This window comes from Silurus aristotelis (genome assembly GCF_946808225.1).
Source record: "Silurus aristotelis genome assembly, chromosome: 8".
NCBI classification, from domain to species: Eukaryota; Metazoa; Chordata; class Actinopteri; order Siluriformes; family Siluridae; genus Silurus; species Silurus aristotelis.
This window is the reverse complement of record NC_139581.1, coordinates 4,005,586-4,020,198: the sequence shown is the minus strand read 5'-3', so window position 1 is coordinate 4,020,198 and position 14,613 is coordinate 4,005,586. Positions and strand designations below refer to the sequence as shown.

Genomic DNA, 14,613 nt, shown 5'->3' with positions numbered 1-14,613 from the left:
AGATCACCTCCACGTCCGAAGTTAGCGAGATCACTGGGTCCTCCGGAGCTGCTGTTAACAGGCATGCTGGTGGCCGGCCAGGAGTCTGCTAGCCAAGGATAACTCGCCTCGCCAGCGTTCAGGATGCCAGGACGACTAGAGAGAGAGAGTGTGAGAGAGAAAGAGAGAGAGAAGGGGGGGGGGGTGTTTCTTATTATAGTTACATTTTAGTGTGATAGAACATTCATTGTACCTTTGAATTAATGTTTAATAGTATAAAAATTAATAAACATGTACGCACTCTCTGTGTGTGTGTGTGTGTGTGTGTGTGTGTGTGTGTGTGTGTGTGTGTGTGTGTGTGTGTGTGTGTGTGTGTGTGTGTGAGAGAGCGAGAAGCCATTTTCTCCATCCATTGATTCATTCTTCTTTTAATTCATTCATCTACATACCAACCAGCCCATCTGCTTCCATGTATCTGTCTATATATATACAGTGGGTACGGAAAGTATTCAGACCCCCTTAAATTTTTCACTCTTTGTTATATTGCAGCAATTTGCTAAAATCATTTAAGTTCATTCTTCTTCCTCATGAATGTACACACGGCTCCCCATACTGACAGAAAAACACAGAATTGTTGACCTTTTTGCAGATTTATTAAAAAAGAAAAACTGAAATATCACATGGTCCTAAGTATTCAGACCCTTTGCTGTGACACTCATATATATTTAACTCAGGTGCTTTCCATTTCTTCTGATCATCCTTGAGATGGTTCTACACCTTCATTTGAGTCCAGCTGTGTTTAATTATACTGATTGGACTTGATTAGGAAAGCCACACATCTGTCTATATAAGACCTTCCAGATCACAATGCATGTCAGAGCAAATGAGAATCATGAGGTCAAAGGAACTGCCTGAAGAGCTCAGAGACAGAATTGTGGCAAGGCACGGATCTGGCCAAGGTTACAAAAAGATTTCTGCTGCACTTAAGGTTCCTAAGAGCACAGTGGCCTCCATAATCCTCAAATGGAAGACGTTTGGGACGACCAGAACCCTTCCTAGAGCTGGCCGACCGGCCAAACTGAGCTATCGGGGGAGAAGAGCCTTGGTGAGAGAGGTAAAGAAGAACCCAAAGATCACTGTGGCTGAGCTCCAGAGATGCAGTCAGGAGATGGGAGAAAGTTGTAGAAAGTCAACCATCACTGCAGCCCTCCACCAGTCGGGGCTTTATGGCAGAGTGGCCCGACGGAAGCCTCTCCTCAGTGTAAGACACATGAAAGCCCGCATGGAGTTTGCTAAAAAACACCTGAAGGACTCCAAGATGGTGAGAAATAAGATTCTCTGGTCTGATGAGACCAAAATAGACCTTTTTGGCCTTAATTCTAAGCGGTATGTATGGAGAAAACCAGGCACTGCTCATCACCTGTCCAATACAGTCCCAACAGTGAAGCATGGTGGTGGCAGCATCATGCTGTGGGGGTGTTTTTCAGCTGCAGGGACAGGACGACTGGTTGCAATCGAGGGAAAGATGAATGCGGCCAAGTACAGGGATATCCTGAACAAAAACCTTCTCCAGAGTGCTCTGGACCTCAGACTGGGCCGAAGGTTTACCTTCCAACAAGACAATGACCCTAAGCACACAGCTAAAATAACGAAGGAGTGGCTTCACAACAACTCCGTGACTGTTCTTGAATGGCCCAGCCAGAGCAATGACTTAAACCCAATTGAGCATCTCTGGAGAGACCTAAAAATGGCTGTCCACCAACGTTTACCATCCAACCTGACAGAACTGGAGAGGACCTGCAAGGAGGAATGGCAGAGGATCCCCAAATCCAGGTGTGAAAGACTTGTTGCATCTTTCCCAAAAAGACTCCTGGCTGTATTAGATCAAAAGGGGGCTTCTACTAAATACTGAGCAAAGGGTCTGAATACTTAGGACCATGTGATATTTCAGTTTTTCTTTTTTAATAAATCTGCAACAATGTCAACATTTCTGTGTTTTTCTGTCAGTATGGGGAGCTATGTGTACATTCATGAGGAAGAAGAATGAACCTAAATGATTTTAGCAAATGGTTGCAATATAACAAATAGTGAAAAATTTAAGGGGGTCTGAATACTTTCCGTACCCACTGTATATATATATATATATATATATATATATATATATATATATATATATATATATATATATATATATATATACAGCTCTTGTAGATATGCAGTAACAGAATGAACACTGTTGCTCCTATAGTGGAAACAGATCCAGAAGCTGCTACAATCATTTCTACAGCACATCATCTATCTGACCAGTAAACTCACATTTGCTTTAATATTTTAAATCAGAACTTTGTTTGCTGGACTGTTCTGATGATGTCACTGACTCCACTGTAGTAACTGCATTAAAAGCAGGTTCACACTTCTCAAAGGCATTCCTGAAATTTTCCGTCCTGCCTCATCGCTCTCCACGGTGTAGTACAGTACATTCTCCCCATTACTCCCTAAAAATCCACCCCCCCCACGCACACACACACATAATGACTCATAAAGGCCTTCATTAGGAGTTTAACCTGTCATGGGTGAATGCAGAAGGACATTATGGCCACTCTGGCACATGCTAACATGATCAGGATGGTTACTATGAGCAACACACACACACACACACACACACACACACACACACACACACACACACACATACACAGTCTCATTTTCGATTGCAGTTTCTATCCAATCAGATTACAGCCATCACATCACGTGACAGAGTCTTTATTTCACAATAAAGACTTTGGCGAAACGTAGCTTGAAATTCATGCTGCTCTAAGGCTGTTGTTTTAACCAATCAGATTTTTAGTTGGCTGAGGCCCTCTAGCAGGCATCCAAACACATTAACATTTTCACATCTTTTGTTTGGAAGGTCAGAGAACGCACTAGTCCGAGCTCACAACCCGCATCTCTATCAAACTGCACAAGCTCAAAAATCTTCATGTGGATTTAATAGCTGTCTTTTTTCATTCCACAAAGGCTGACACAGGAGAAGAAACAGATTTGGTTGCAGGACTTTTACAAGATGGACTTTTTCAAGAACGGCTGGAGATCGTGAGGAAAAGGTCGTCCGAAACAGTTCTAAACAGTCGATAAGCTTTTGATGAAAAAACGCAGGAAGAACCACGAGGTCATTTTATGAGGTCGATATCGATGCTTCTGCTAGAGATGATGCATGCGGGCAGTGCAGTTGTGGCTACAGTGAAAGGAGACTTGCTGAATTGTGTTCATTGGGTTCTTGTTTTATGGCATTTATTCTCGCTGTATGTGATTCCTGTCTGTGATACAGCGCTCTGTCATACTGCGTTTCTTTATAATAGTAATGGTTATTACAAACGTGGAGTCATAAAGATTTACATTCAAAGCAGTGTGATAAAGAAAGACTGAAGGAATGGATGAAGGAGAGGAATGAGAGAAAGAAAGAGAGAGACTTATTGTATATTCATGGAACGATAATAACCTTAATGCTGTTAAGGAGGACAGATTCTCTCTCTCTCTTTCTCTCTATACTCTCTCTGTATCACTTTGTCAATCTATTGTCTTTTCACAGTCTCTTTTTTTTCTTCCCTCTGTCGATGATGATGATGATGATGATGATGATGATGATCACAATGTGTTAAGGCAGCTCGGCAAGACTTTCCAGAAATTCTGTCTGTCCATCATCCTCAGCCTGATCTCTGTTCCTCCGCTAGTGTGTGTGTGTGTGTGTGTGTGTGTGTGTGTGTGATGCCCCACAGTGCCCCTCTCCTTCAACCCCTGGGGGTATTATGTGTTAGTGTATGGACCCCGAGGCTATATACAGGTAATGGAAGCTCGGCTGGAGCTCCATTCTCCCAGTCTCGGGTTTTAATGAGAGCTGTGAGGGTATCGGGGTCCCTGACAGACTAAAAGCCCCACAACATGGCAACTGAATGCCAAAACAGCCCCCCGGGGCTCAGAGGGAGGGGTAAGTCATTCAAAATGATGGCTGTGCATCCGCATTAGACACGTGAGCCTTTTTTTTTACCCCACTGCGACCCCTTATTATACACCCTGTATTTTATCCTTCTCGTCTTTTGTCTAAAAAAAAAAAAAAAACATCCTGCATCCTTTATTCTTTCTCTCCCTCTATTTCTCTACCTCTCTCTCTCTCTTTCTTACTGATGCATACTGTCTATCATTACAACATCTACCTATTTCTGCTTCCCTTTTGTTCAGCTGTCACTACACCGTGTCACTCACCGTCCTTTTGTCTGCATTTCTCTCTCTCTCTCTCTCTCTCTCTCTCTCTCTCTCTCTCTCTCTCTCTCTCTCTATCTTTCCCTCCCTCTTGTTCGCCTCGTTGTCTGGTCTCCTTGGCATTCGATCCCTGAATTCTTTCATTTGTTCTTAAAATTTTGATAAGACAACCTTTAATTCTCAGCTTCTGTCTTTAATCAACTATTCTTCTTCCATCCCCTCATCTTTTCCTCTCTTTTATCCTTCCTTTCTCCTCGCATAATCGTTTTCTTCCTGTACAAACATTCAACCAAGTTCTCAATCACTGAAAGGAGTGACAGAAAAGAAGGGAGGGGGAGGAAATTATTAAGGAAGGAAGAAAGGAAGGAACTAAGAAAAGGATTAAGGAAGGAAGATAATTATTAAGAAGTAAAAAAGGAAGGAAGGAAGGAAGGAAGGAAGGAAGGAAGGAAGGAAGGAAGGAAGGAAGGAAGGGAAGAAAGAATGGAATTTTTTTTGTACAATGAACACAGATTCCCCATGAAGCGTCGGTTTGATGGCGTCTGGGTGGCGATGATGATGATGTTGACAGAAGAAACGCTCGCGCCGTCCTTGCATTTGTCACCTCTGGCGATCTAAGGGGTTGATTAGATTGTGAAATATGGCTGCCTAAAAGATGACTCCTAAAGCGAACTCGCAAAGCCATCCGGGGAAAAAAAAAAAAACAGCACTGCGTGTATCATCCCAAGGTTTCGAATCATCCCTTTGGAAGACAGCTGAAGTGGCCTTGGCAGGGTGTAGATTTTGATCTCGATCCATTTTTTCTCCTCCGCTGCCAGGCCAGGAGACGAGCGCTCTCGCCTGAAATACTGTCTCAGGAGCAGGGATGTGAGAGGAACCATAAACAAGTGAAGCGAGCAATATTAATCCCGAAGCCACTTCATAAATCTGGGCAGTTTTGTCGGCCCACACGCCCTCCACACACACACACACACACACACACACACACACACACACACACACACACACACACACACACACACACACACATCAGAGAGAGAGAAAGAAAGAAAGATCGGAGACCAAGCCTGGAATAAAAGCCTGCATATTAGTTTATACTTAAGTCACACTGAGACTTGCATTTCCTTTTTAGATTTACATCGACTGGAGGATGCTGTCACTTAGCTTTAATACGTGAGTGCTCACTTATCTGTTGGTACACGGCTATAAAAGCCACGTTTTTGCAACGCATTCGGGTTTCTAAAGTGAAATGAGCAACAGAGAGAGAGAGACAGAGAGAGAGAGAGAGAGAGAGAGAGAGAGAGAGAGAGAGAGGGAGAGAGAGAGAGAGAGAGAGAGAAAGAGAAGCAAACCAGCAGCCAAACTCAAGGTATCCAGGCCTGACCAATCTGCTGGCTATTCATCTTCCATGAATCATTTATTCTGTGATCGATTAAGGGTAATTGTTCACTCAGAGCAATTTGGACACAGCCAATGAGGAATAGAGGGAGAAAAAAGACAGACGTGGACTCATTTGCTATTGTCTAATTAATGCAATAAATAGGAGACGTAAACAAATGGTTGCTCCGTCCCCCGACAACGCTCGACGCGCAGTCGCTCAACATCTGGATTTCTACAGACCCTGGGAGATCTTTTTAATACAGCGAATTACATAGCATTTCTTTTGCAAAACTTAGCTAGAAGGACAAGTATAGCAAAGCAAAACAAGACAAGCAAATTTAGCTAAATAAACCTAGAAAACATACTTAGCAAAACAAACCCAACAAAACAAAACTAGCAAAACAAACCTAGCAAAAACATACTTAGCAAAACAAACCTAGAAAACATACTTAGCAAAACAAACCCAACAAAACAAAACTAGCAAAACAAAACTAGAAAAACAAATTTAGCAAAATAAACCTTGCTAAACATACTTAGAAAAGCAAAGCCAGCAAATAGAAATCCAGCACAAAATACTTAGCAAAACATACTTAAAAAATATAAGTCTTTAGCCTTACCTTAGCCTCGCATGCCCTGTATTTATACAACTTCACAGATCTATAGACTGATATTTTCCCCAATATTTCTAACTTGGTTGCTACATTTCAAACACATCTATGCTCAAGTGGGTGTAGTGACTTCGCTGGTGAAGTGATGTGAGAATGTGGACACCTGACCATACGAGTGATATGTGCTACTTTTTGAACATCCTATTCCACATTTAGTCCCAATTTGCTCTTATATGCTCGGGAAGATGTTCCATTAGATTTTCTGGAGATTTTTTCAGTGACATGGCTATTAGTAAAGTGGGGTACTGATGTAGATTAGGTGAGGAGGCCTGGGGTGCAGTCAGCATTCACAATCATCCCAAAGGTCTGAGCCAAAGAGCTCTATAGCAGGAGATCTTCCACTCCAACCCGTGAAAAGCATATGTTCATGAGGCTGGCTTTTGTGCCATGCTGAAAATTTCATGCTCCTGCATCCAAAAACGTCATATACAATTTTGTGGTAACGGTTTGGAGAAGTATCAGATATGGCTGGAAAAGTCAGGTGTCCCAATACTTTTACCAGTATACTGTATATACTGTAAAAATTATTTTGCCCATTTCATCCTTCATATGTGCACATTGTCATGATATCAGTCTTTTGTAATTTCAGTTGTAATCGTGACGGAAAATCCAAGCAATAACAGAGAATTACAATTATTTCAAATGGAATTAGGTGATAGAACGATTGCCATCGTTTAGTCATGCATGTATTGAGCCGTGTTGAGTCAAGGCCCGGTAATGGGGGTGGGGGTGGATCGACAAGTGGTTAGAAAAACAAGCCTCGTCTGGCGTCTGAGACACACTTCTGAGACAAGATCTCGAGTGAATTTATCCAGTCAGGTACCTGTAATAAAGGCCATAGCGAGTGTCTCTGAATCCACGTCTCTGGAGGATCGGAGTAACTGGTGTCATTCAAACAAACCTTTTTTTTCCCCTCCCTGCACTGAAATGCAGTGCCAAGGCTACTGCAAGGCTCCGGTGGGGTTATCCGAGTCGGCGTACCTCTCCCCGGGGTAATTATTTTTACATTATTACACATGCTCATATCCCTGCTGCCTCGGCAGGGTGACAGGCAAATTTATCACTGTAGGGGTCCGCCTCGGCCTTACAGGGAAGGGGGGGATTGAGGCGACGTGACAAATGATAAAATAAAACCCGTCTCTGCTTAAATTGTTTCTGCTAATTCTTTTTGGGGGGTGAGATTTATGAGAGAGACCAGCCGGCCGTGAAGGGAGATGTGCAAAGATATGTGTGTGTGTGTGTGTTGCTCGATGTTATGCAGGCTACACAAACAGGCAGCTCTTATCCCGAGATCCATCAGTCATATATCGATATTAGAGCCCCTTGTTGACGCGTGTGGAAATGGCGTGCGGTTGATGAAAGTCATCGCGTGAAACAGCCGTGCGCGAGGACAGAGCCGGCATCTGAGCCAGAACACACACAATCAGGGGCAATCAAACGAGCCTCGAACCTTCTGCCGCTAGACGCTGATTGTGTATTCGAACATGCATCAAGCCTGTGGCTGTAAACGTCACCGGTTTTGCTATTCATCTCCGGGCAGTTTTTATTGTTATTATGTTTATTGTCTCCCCATGAAAATGTATTCGTACAAGCACCAGCCAGATCTCCATTACTGTTGTGTAGAGTTCAGGCCAGGGGGTTACTGTTGTGAAGGCCAGGGGGTCTTCAACCTATTTATACACCAAGACCCAGTTCTGTTTTGAAAATATCAGCTAATTGGGGTGGGGTGGGGCTTTTGCTGTGTCTATCAATTATGGCTGCTTGGAATCAAGATAGCAAAGCAATTTGAAGGGCTTGATTAAATCATCTAATATATATCCACTAGGGGTGTAATGGTTCAAGTATTCGCACCAAACTGTTTTGGTTCAGGACTTTACAGGACTTTACAGGACTTTCGGTACGGTGCACGTGTTCCGAATGCAATCTGTATTTTACTTGTGGAAAACGGTTCCGTCAGGAACATATTTAATGGCGGACCGCATATTTGTTTAGTCTTTGCCTCGCACTGAGCACGATTTGTTTTTGCATGTACAAATTTGCTGGCACTTCCTGTCATCGCGAAACGTTTTTACTAAAATTTTGCGCTATGGATTCTCTTTCTTTTTTATGTACATCTTCAAGAATTTCTCATAAAAGGAGAAATTCCTGACAATTCCACATCCCAATGAAATAAATAAATGAATGAATGAATGAATGAATGAATTAATGAATGAATGAATGAACAAAGGATGGAGGGAATATATTCATTTATATATTCATTTATAAATACAAAAAATTTAACGAATAAATAACTATACTGTGTGATTTAATTGAATATTAAATGTAAAATACACACACACACACACACACACACACACACACACACACACACACACACACACACACACACACACATATACAGTGAGGAAAATAAGTATTTGAACACCCTGCTATTTTGCAAGTTCTCCCACTTAGAAATCATGGAGGGGTCTGAAATTGTCATCGTAGGTGCTGAGAAACACGGAGTTTGAGCTCCCTCCAAAGATTCTCTATTGGGTTTAGGTCTGGAGACTGGCTAGGCCACGCCAGAACCTTGATATGCTTCTTACAGAGCCACTCCTTGGTTATCCTGGCTGTGTGCTTCGGGTCATTGTCATGTTGGAAGACCCAGCCTCGACCCATCTTCAATGCTCTAACTGAGGGAAGCAGGTTGTACCCCAAAATCTCGCAATACATGGCCCCGGTCATCCTCTCCTTAATACAGTGCAGTCGCCCTGTCCCATGTGCAGAAAAACACCCTAAAAGCATGATGCTACCGCCCCCATGCTTCACAGTAGGGATGGTGTTCTTGGGATGGTACTCATCATTCTTCTTCCTCCAAACACGTTTAGTGGAATTATGACCCAAAAGTTATATTTTGGTCTCATCTGACCACATGACTTTCTCCCATGACTCCTCTGGATCATCCAAATGGTCATTGGCAAACATAAGACGTGCCTGGACATGTGCTGGTTTAAGCAGGGGAACCTTCCGTGCCATGCATGATTTCAAACCATGACGTCTTAGTGTATTACCAACAGTAACCTTGGAAACGGTGGTCCCAGCTCTTTTCAGGTCATTGACCAGCTCCTCCCGTGTAGTTCTGGGCTGATTTCTCACTTTCCTTAGGATCATTGAGACCCCACGAGGTGAGATCTTGCATGGAGCCCCAGTCCGAGGGAGACTGACAGTCATGTTTAGCTTCTTCCATTTTCTAATGATTGCTCCAACAGTGGACCTTTTTTCACCAAGCTGCTTGGCAATTTCCCCGTAGCCCTTTCCAGCCTTGTGGAGGTGTACAATTTTGTCTCTAGTGTCTTTGGACAGCTCTTTGGTCTTGGCCATGTTAGTAGTTGGATTCTTACTGATTGTATGGGGTGGACAGGTGTCTTTATGCAGCTAACGACCTCAAACAGGTGCATCTAATTTAGGATAATAAATGTAGTGGAGGTGGACATTTTAAAGGCAGACTAACAGAAGAATAGAATAGAATAGATAGAATTCTAGCCTAGAGCCTTTATTTGTCACATATACATCACAGCACAGTGAAATTTTGTTATTCGCATATCCCAGCTTGCTTAGAAGCTGGGGTCAGAGCGCAGGGTCGGCCATGATACGGCACCCCTGGAGCATAGCGGGTTAAGGGCCTTGCTCAAGGGCCCAAGAGTGGCAGCTTGGCAATACCGGAGCTTGAACCCCCGACCTTCCGATCAGTAACCCAGCGCCTTAACCTCTGGAGCTACCACTTCCCCCCCAGGTCTTTGAGGGTCAGAATTCTAGCTGATAGACAGGTGTTCAAATACTTATTTGCAGCTGTATCATACAAATAAATAGTTTAAAAATCATATATTGTGATTTCTGGATTTTTTTTTTAGATTATGTCTCTCACAGTGGACATGCACCTACGATGACAATTTCAGACCCCTCCATGATTTCTAAGTGGGAGAACTTGCAAAATGTGTTCAAATACTTATACTTATTTTCCTCACTGTATTTATATATATATATATATATATACATCTGTAAATTTTTTCCTTTTATTTAATATTTATTTTTTTCATAAATTATTAATTAATTAATTAAATTATATGATTGAGTGCACTGCGGTAATATGATATATATATATATATATATATATATATATATATATATATATATATATATATATATATATATATATATATATATATTTATATATAAAATTAATTTTTTTTTTTTACTTAAAAAAAATTTTAACTGTTGATGTTCACAAAAATAAACAACTTTAATAAAAATAATGACAATTTCATGTTTTGCATTTTTTCCCCCTACCCGTTAACTTAAAAACCGAGGTCAAATTGTGCTGTATGTAAATTTGGATAGTGGCTCTTAAGCGTCTAACTTAAATAATATACATCATATCTATAGATGTCATACTGTATCTATAGACATTTTCTCATGATTTTGTGACCCAATAGCAACTCTGTCATGGCCTTGTACTGGGTCAAAACCTGGTATATGGGGACCTCTGTTCTAGACTGATAACATGTCCCAATAAACCAGTATCATGTATTATTGTGTGTTATTATGTATTAGCATTAGCATTTATTGATCTAAAAAGCATCAATATAAAAAAAGCAACAAAATTGCACATCAGTCTGGATAACAGCATTCACCAAATGTCGTAAATGTGCATGTAATGTAACGCTTTTAATGAGCCGCTACAGAAGAAAGGTAACGCTCGTGATCTGGACTATGATGATAAGGCGGGAACATACCTTCCGTTGCTCATCAAGCCTCCGTCAACTCGCTGGAACGTCACTGAGGTTAGAGAAAGAGAGAGAGAGAGAGAGAGAGAGAGAGAGAGAGAGAGAGAGAGAGAGAGAGAGAGAGACAGAGAGAGAGAGAGAAATGGGATTATTTATATATTTATTTGCAAATTTTTGGTAGACATATAGCAATGGTTCATTTTTTTAATAACTCACGTTTGGTTTTGTAAATAAATAAATACATAAATAAATAAAAATATCAATGTAATGGTTTGTGAAGTTCTGAATTTGCTCCACAAAGCCGCCTTTTTCATTGTTTATTTCGAATAAAGGTCAAACATAGAAATACGGCTACGACCTCAGAACTGAAACGGTTAACTAAAATTAATCGTTAAATTCACAGCATTCCAACAAGTTTGTGTTTTTCTTCAATGTAAAAATAGTATTTTTTCTAAATTTTCTGAGAATTTTGTCCATAATTTTGTCCCCTTTCTCTTGTATGGTTAAAAGAAAGAAAAATAAGAAAAAAAATAAAATATAATTACAAACCAAATTTCCTAAAGTCTACAGTTACATGTAATTACAGGCTCAAACGTTCTCTGCATCTCCCTGGTTTTCTGGGTGGAACCCCAACTTTAACCACTAACTCGATTCAACTCAATACCATAACTCCATTTAACTCCACAAAACCAAAATGGCTTTTCTGTTTGTAATTAACTCATAGACATCTGATGCCTTTTTTTAGTCTGAAAAGTCTTGAACAATGTTTTTATTTCAGTTGCCTAATGCATATTAAAGGCAAATAAACTCTCATTACACGATATTGAACACGTGTGCTGCTACGGTACTGTATGTGAGCATGTGTGTGTTTATATTTTTGAGGAAATCATTTAGATAAAAACATGACATTGATCAATTTCCATAAATCACAACATTTCTCTTTTATTGTACAGTTCAGAATGCTGTCGTTCTCTTTTCTGTATCAACATAAACGATGGGAGTATTTCAACCCAGTGCCTACGGTTCAATGAACAAAAGAAAAGGATTGGAACAAGTGACTTTTCCAGCAATATGTGGATCTTCTTCAAACTGTTAGCACAAAGTTGAAGGCAAACAATCGTATAAAAATGTAACACGTGAATTTACCATAAGCAACTGAAAACTTACACTACATGGACAAATGCTTGCGGACGCATGAGTATAAGATTGGTTTGTGCTTTTTGAACATTTTATTCCAAATTTTATTCCCCATTTGCTGTGATAATAACCTCCTAGGATCTTCTGGGACTCCAAGATTTTGGAGTGTGTGGATTTCCTTCAGAGACAAGGATGTTAGTAAAGTCAGGTACTGATGTAGGTGAGGTGAGGAGGCCTGGGGTGCAGTCAGCAATAGGGTTGAGGTCATAGCTCTATAGCAGGAGATCTTCCACTAGGATATCTTCTTAGAGCTGGCTTTGTGCACAGGGGCATTGTCTTGCTGGAGCAGGTTTGGTTCTTCTAGTTCAAGTGAATGAAAAAATACATACAAAGACGTTCTATACCAGTGTGTGCCTCCAACATTGTGGTAACAGTTTGGAGAAGAAGCAAATATGGCTGGAAATGTCAGTTGTCCTAATACTTTTGTATCTATCTATCTATCTATCTATCTATCTATCTATCTATCTATCTATCTATCTATCTATCTATCTATCTATCTATCTATCTATCTATCTATCTATGAATGATTCTCTACACACACACACATTCTCACACACACACACACACACACACACACACACACACACACACACACACACACACACACACACACACACACACACACACACAGAACATACACTGTACAGAAGGATTGATATAAGGAGTGCATGCTGTTTGTTGCTGAGAAAAAAAAGCATATAAAGATGAACATCAAAAACGCTTAAATATTAAAAGATGAGCTTCCAGATGGATCATAAAATGAACACACACACACACACACACACACACACACACACACACACACACACACACACACACACACACACACACACACACAGAGACAATATGGTACATATACAGGCCATAAGGCCGATGGATAAGTAAATAAGAGAATGGCCAAACTCAAATAGTATAACATGGGTTAGACTGAGAAATCTTCTTCTACTCCTTTTTTGTTTCATTGTGAAGGTTTATGTCAAGTTTACAGACACAAACTATATTTCCCATCAGCCACTGTACCCCACTGAACTGTCATTTTATAGTTTGGGCACCTGTTTTACATTCACCAATAATTATTACTTGTATATATAGAGAACTATTTAGAGAAAAGTTCTGGGACACCTGAATTTTTCAGTCACATGTGGTTCCTCCACAAACTGTTAGCATAAATCTTAAAGCACACACTTGTACAGGATGAAATTTCTCCTTGAACTAGAAGACCTAATCCTGTTCCAGCATGACATTACCTCTGTGCATAAAGCTCCAGCTCCATAAAGATACACTCTACATGGGTTGGAGTGGAAGATCTCCTGCTATAGAGCTTTTTAATCCTACTGAAAATCTTTAGGATGAATGTGAACACTGACTGCACCCCAGGCCTCCTCACCTTCACCTACATCACTACCTGATTAGGGTGTAATGGTACACAAAAGTATACCAGCTCGGTTTGATTCCGGACCGGTCCGGGGAAAGAAATGCTAACGCAGCTTATTATTATTGATATTTGTATATATATTTTAACAAAAACAAAATAATTAACCATTTCCTGGTTAGCGGCTAACGCTAGCGCTATGAATTCTTTAGGATTTTCATGCATGCGCAAAATAAATCTTTTTCCGGTGGAAAGTCGAAAGTGACACTGTGTTAACTCTAGTTTCTTTTTTATACCCCTGGCATTGTTGTGTATGTTTTCAAGTTTAATCATTATAATAAAATGCTCTCATAGTGCAAGGCGGAGACTAAACAAACTTGCGGTCCGCCACTTAATACGTTCCTGAGCGAACTCGGATTGTAACTGTGTCCCGCACGTAAAAAGGACTGTACTGAAAAATTTCTATATAAATATGTGTACCGTTACACCTCTAGTACCTGACTTTACTAACACCGTTGTGGCTGAATGAATCTCACATAAATCTCCACAAAATCTAGTGGAACATCTTCCCAGAAGAGTGGAGCTTATTAGAACAACAAGTGGGGTCTAAATGTGGGATGAGATGTTCAAAAAGAAGCATCAATCTTATCGTCAGGTATCAATATGGAGACTTTTTTTTGTATATCCATGTTTGTTGTTCCTTGTTTCTTGTATATGTGTTTATATATTTAGGGTTTTGTTTCTGCTCAAAAATGAAAGAATTCCACTCGAAGCAAGCCGAATCGACTAGACGTGTTCAGCTGCTTCGCTTTGATTTATTTATATAAATAAATAACTCGTGGATTTTACCGTGTATTTTTTTTGCATTAAACTCGAAAACCGATAAAAGGATCGTGGATCGTAAATCGTGCATTTTTATGAATGAACACGTCCTGAATGTGAGGAGTCTCGGCGTAAACCGAGCACCATCACCGTTGTTATGAATGAAAATGAT

General features: G+C 40.6%; 1 protein-coding gene across 44 annotated transcripts in view; it reads right to left on the bottom strand.

Annotated features, from left to right (window-relative positions):
• The window catches only part of robo2 (roundabout, axon guidance receptor, homolog 2), a 554,737-nt gene that overhangs the window by 34,790 nt on the left and 505,334 nt on the right, over positions 1-14,613 (bottom strand). For all 44 annotated transcript variants that reach the window (XM_083547769.1, XM_083547778.1, XM_083547745.1 and 41 more), the window contains 2 exons: positions 11,060-11,102; positions 8-135 (listed from right to left, as the gene is read on the bottom strand). In XM_083547769.1, the coding sequence (XP_083403895.1) occupies positions 8-135; positions 11,060-11,102 (171 nt within the window). The remainder of the gene's footprint in view (positions 1-7; positions 136-11,059; positions 11,103-14,613) is intronic.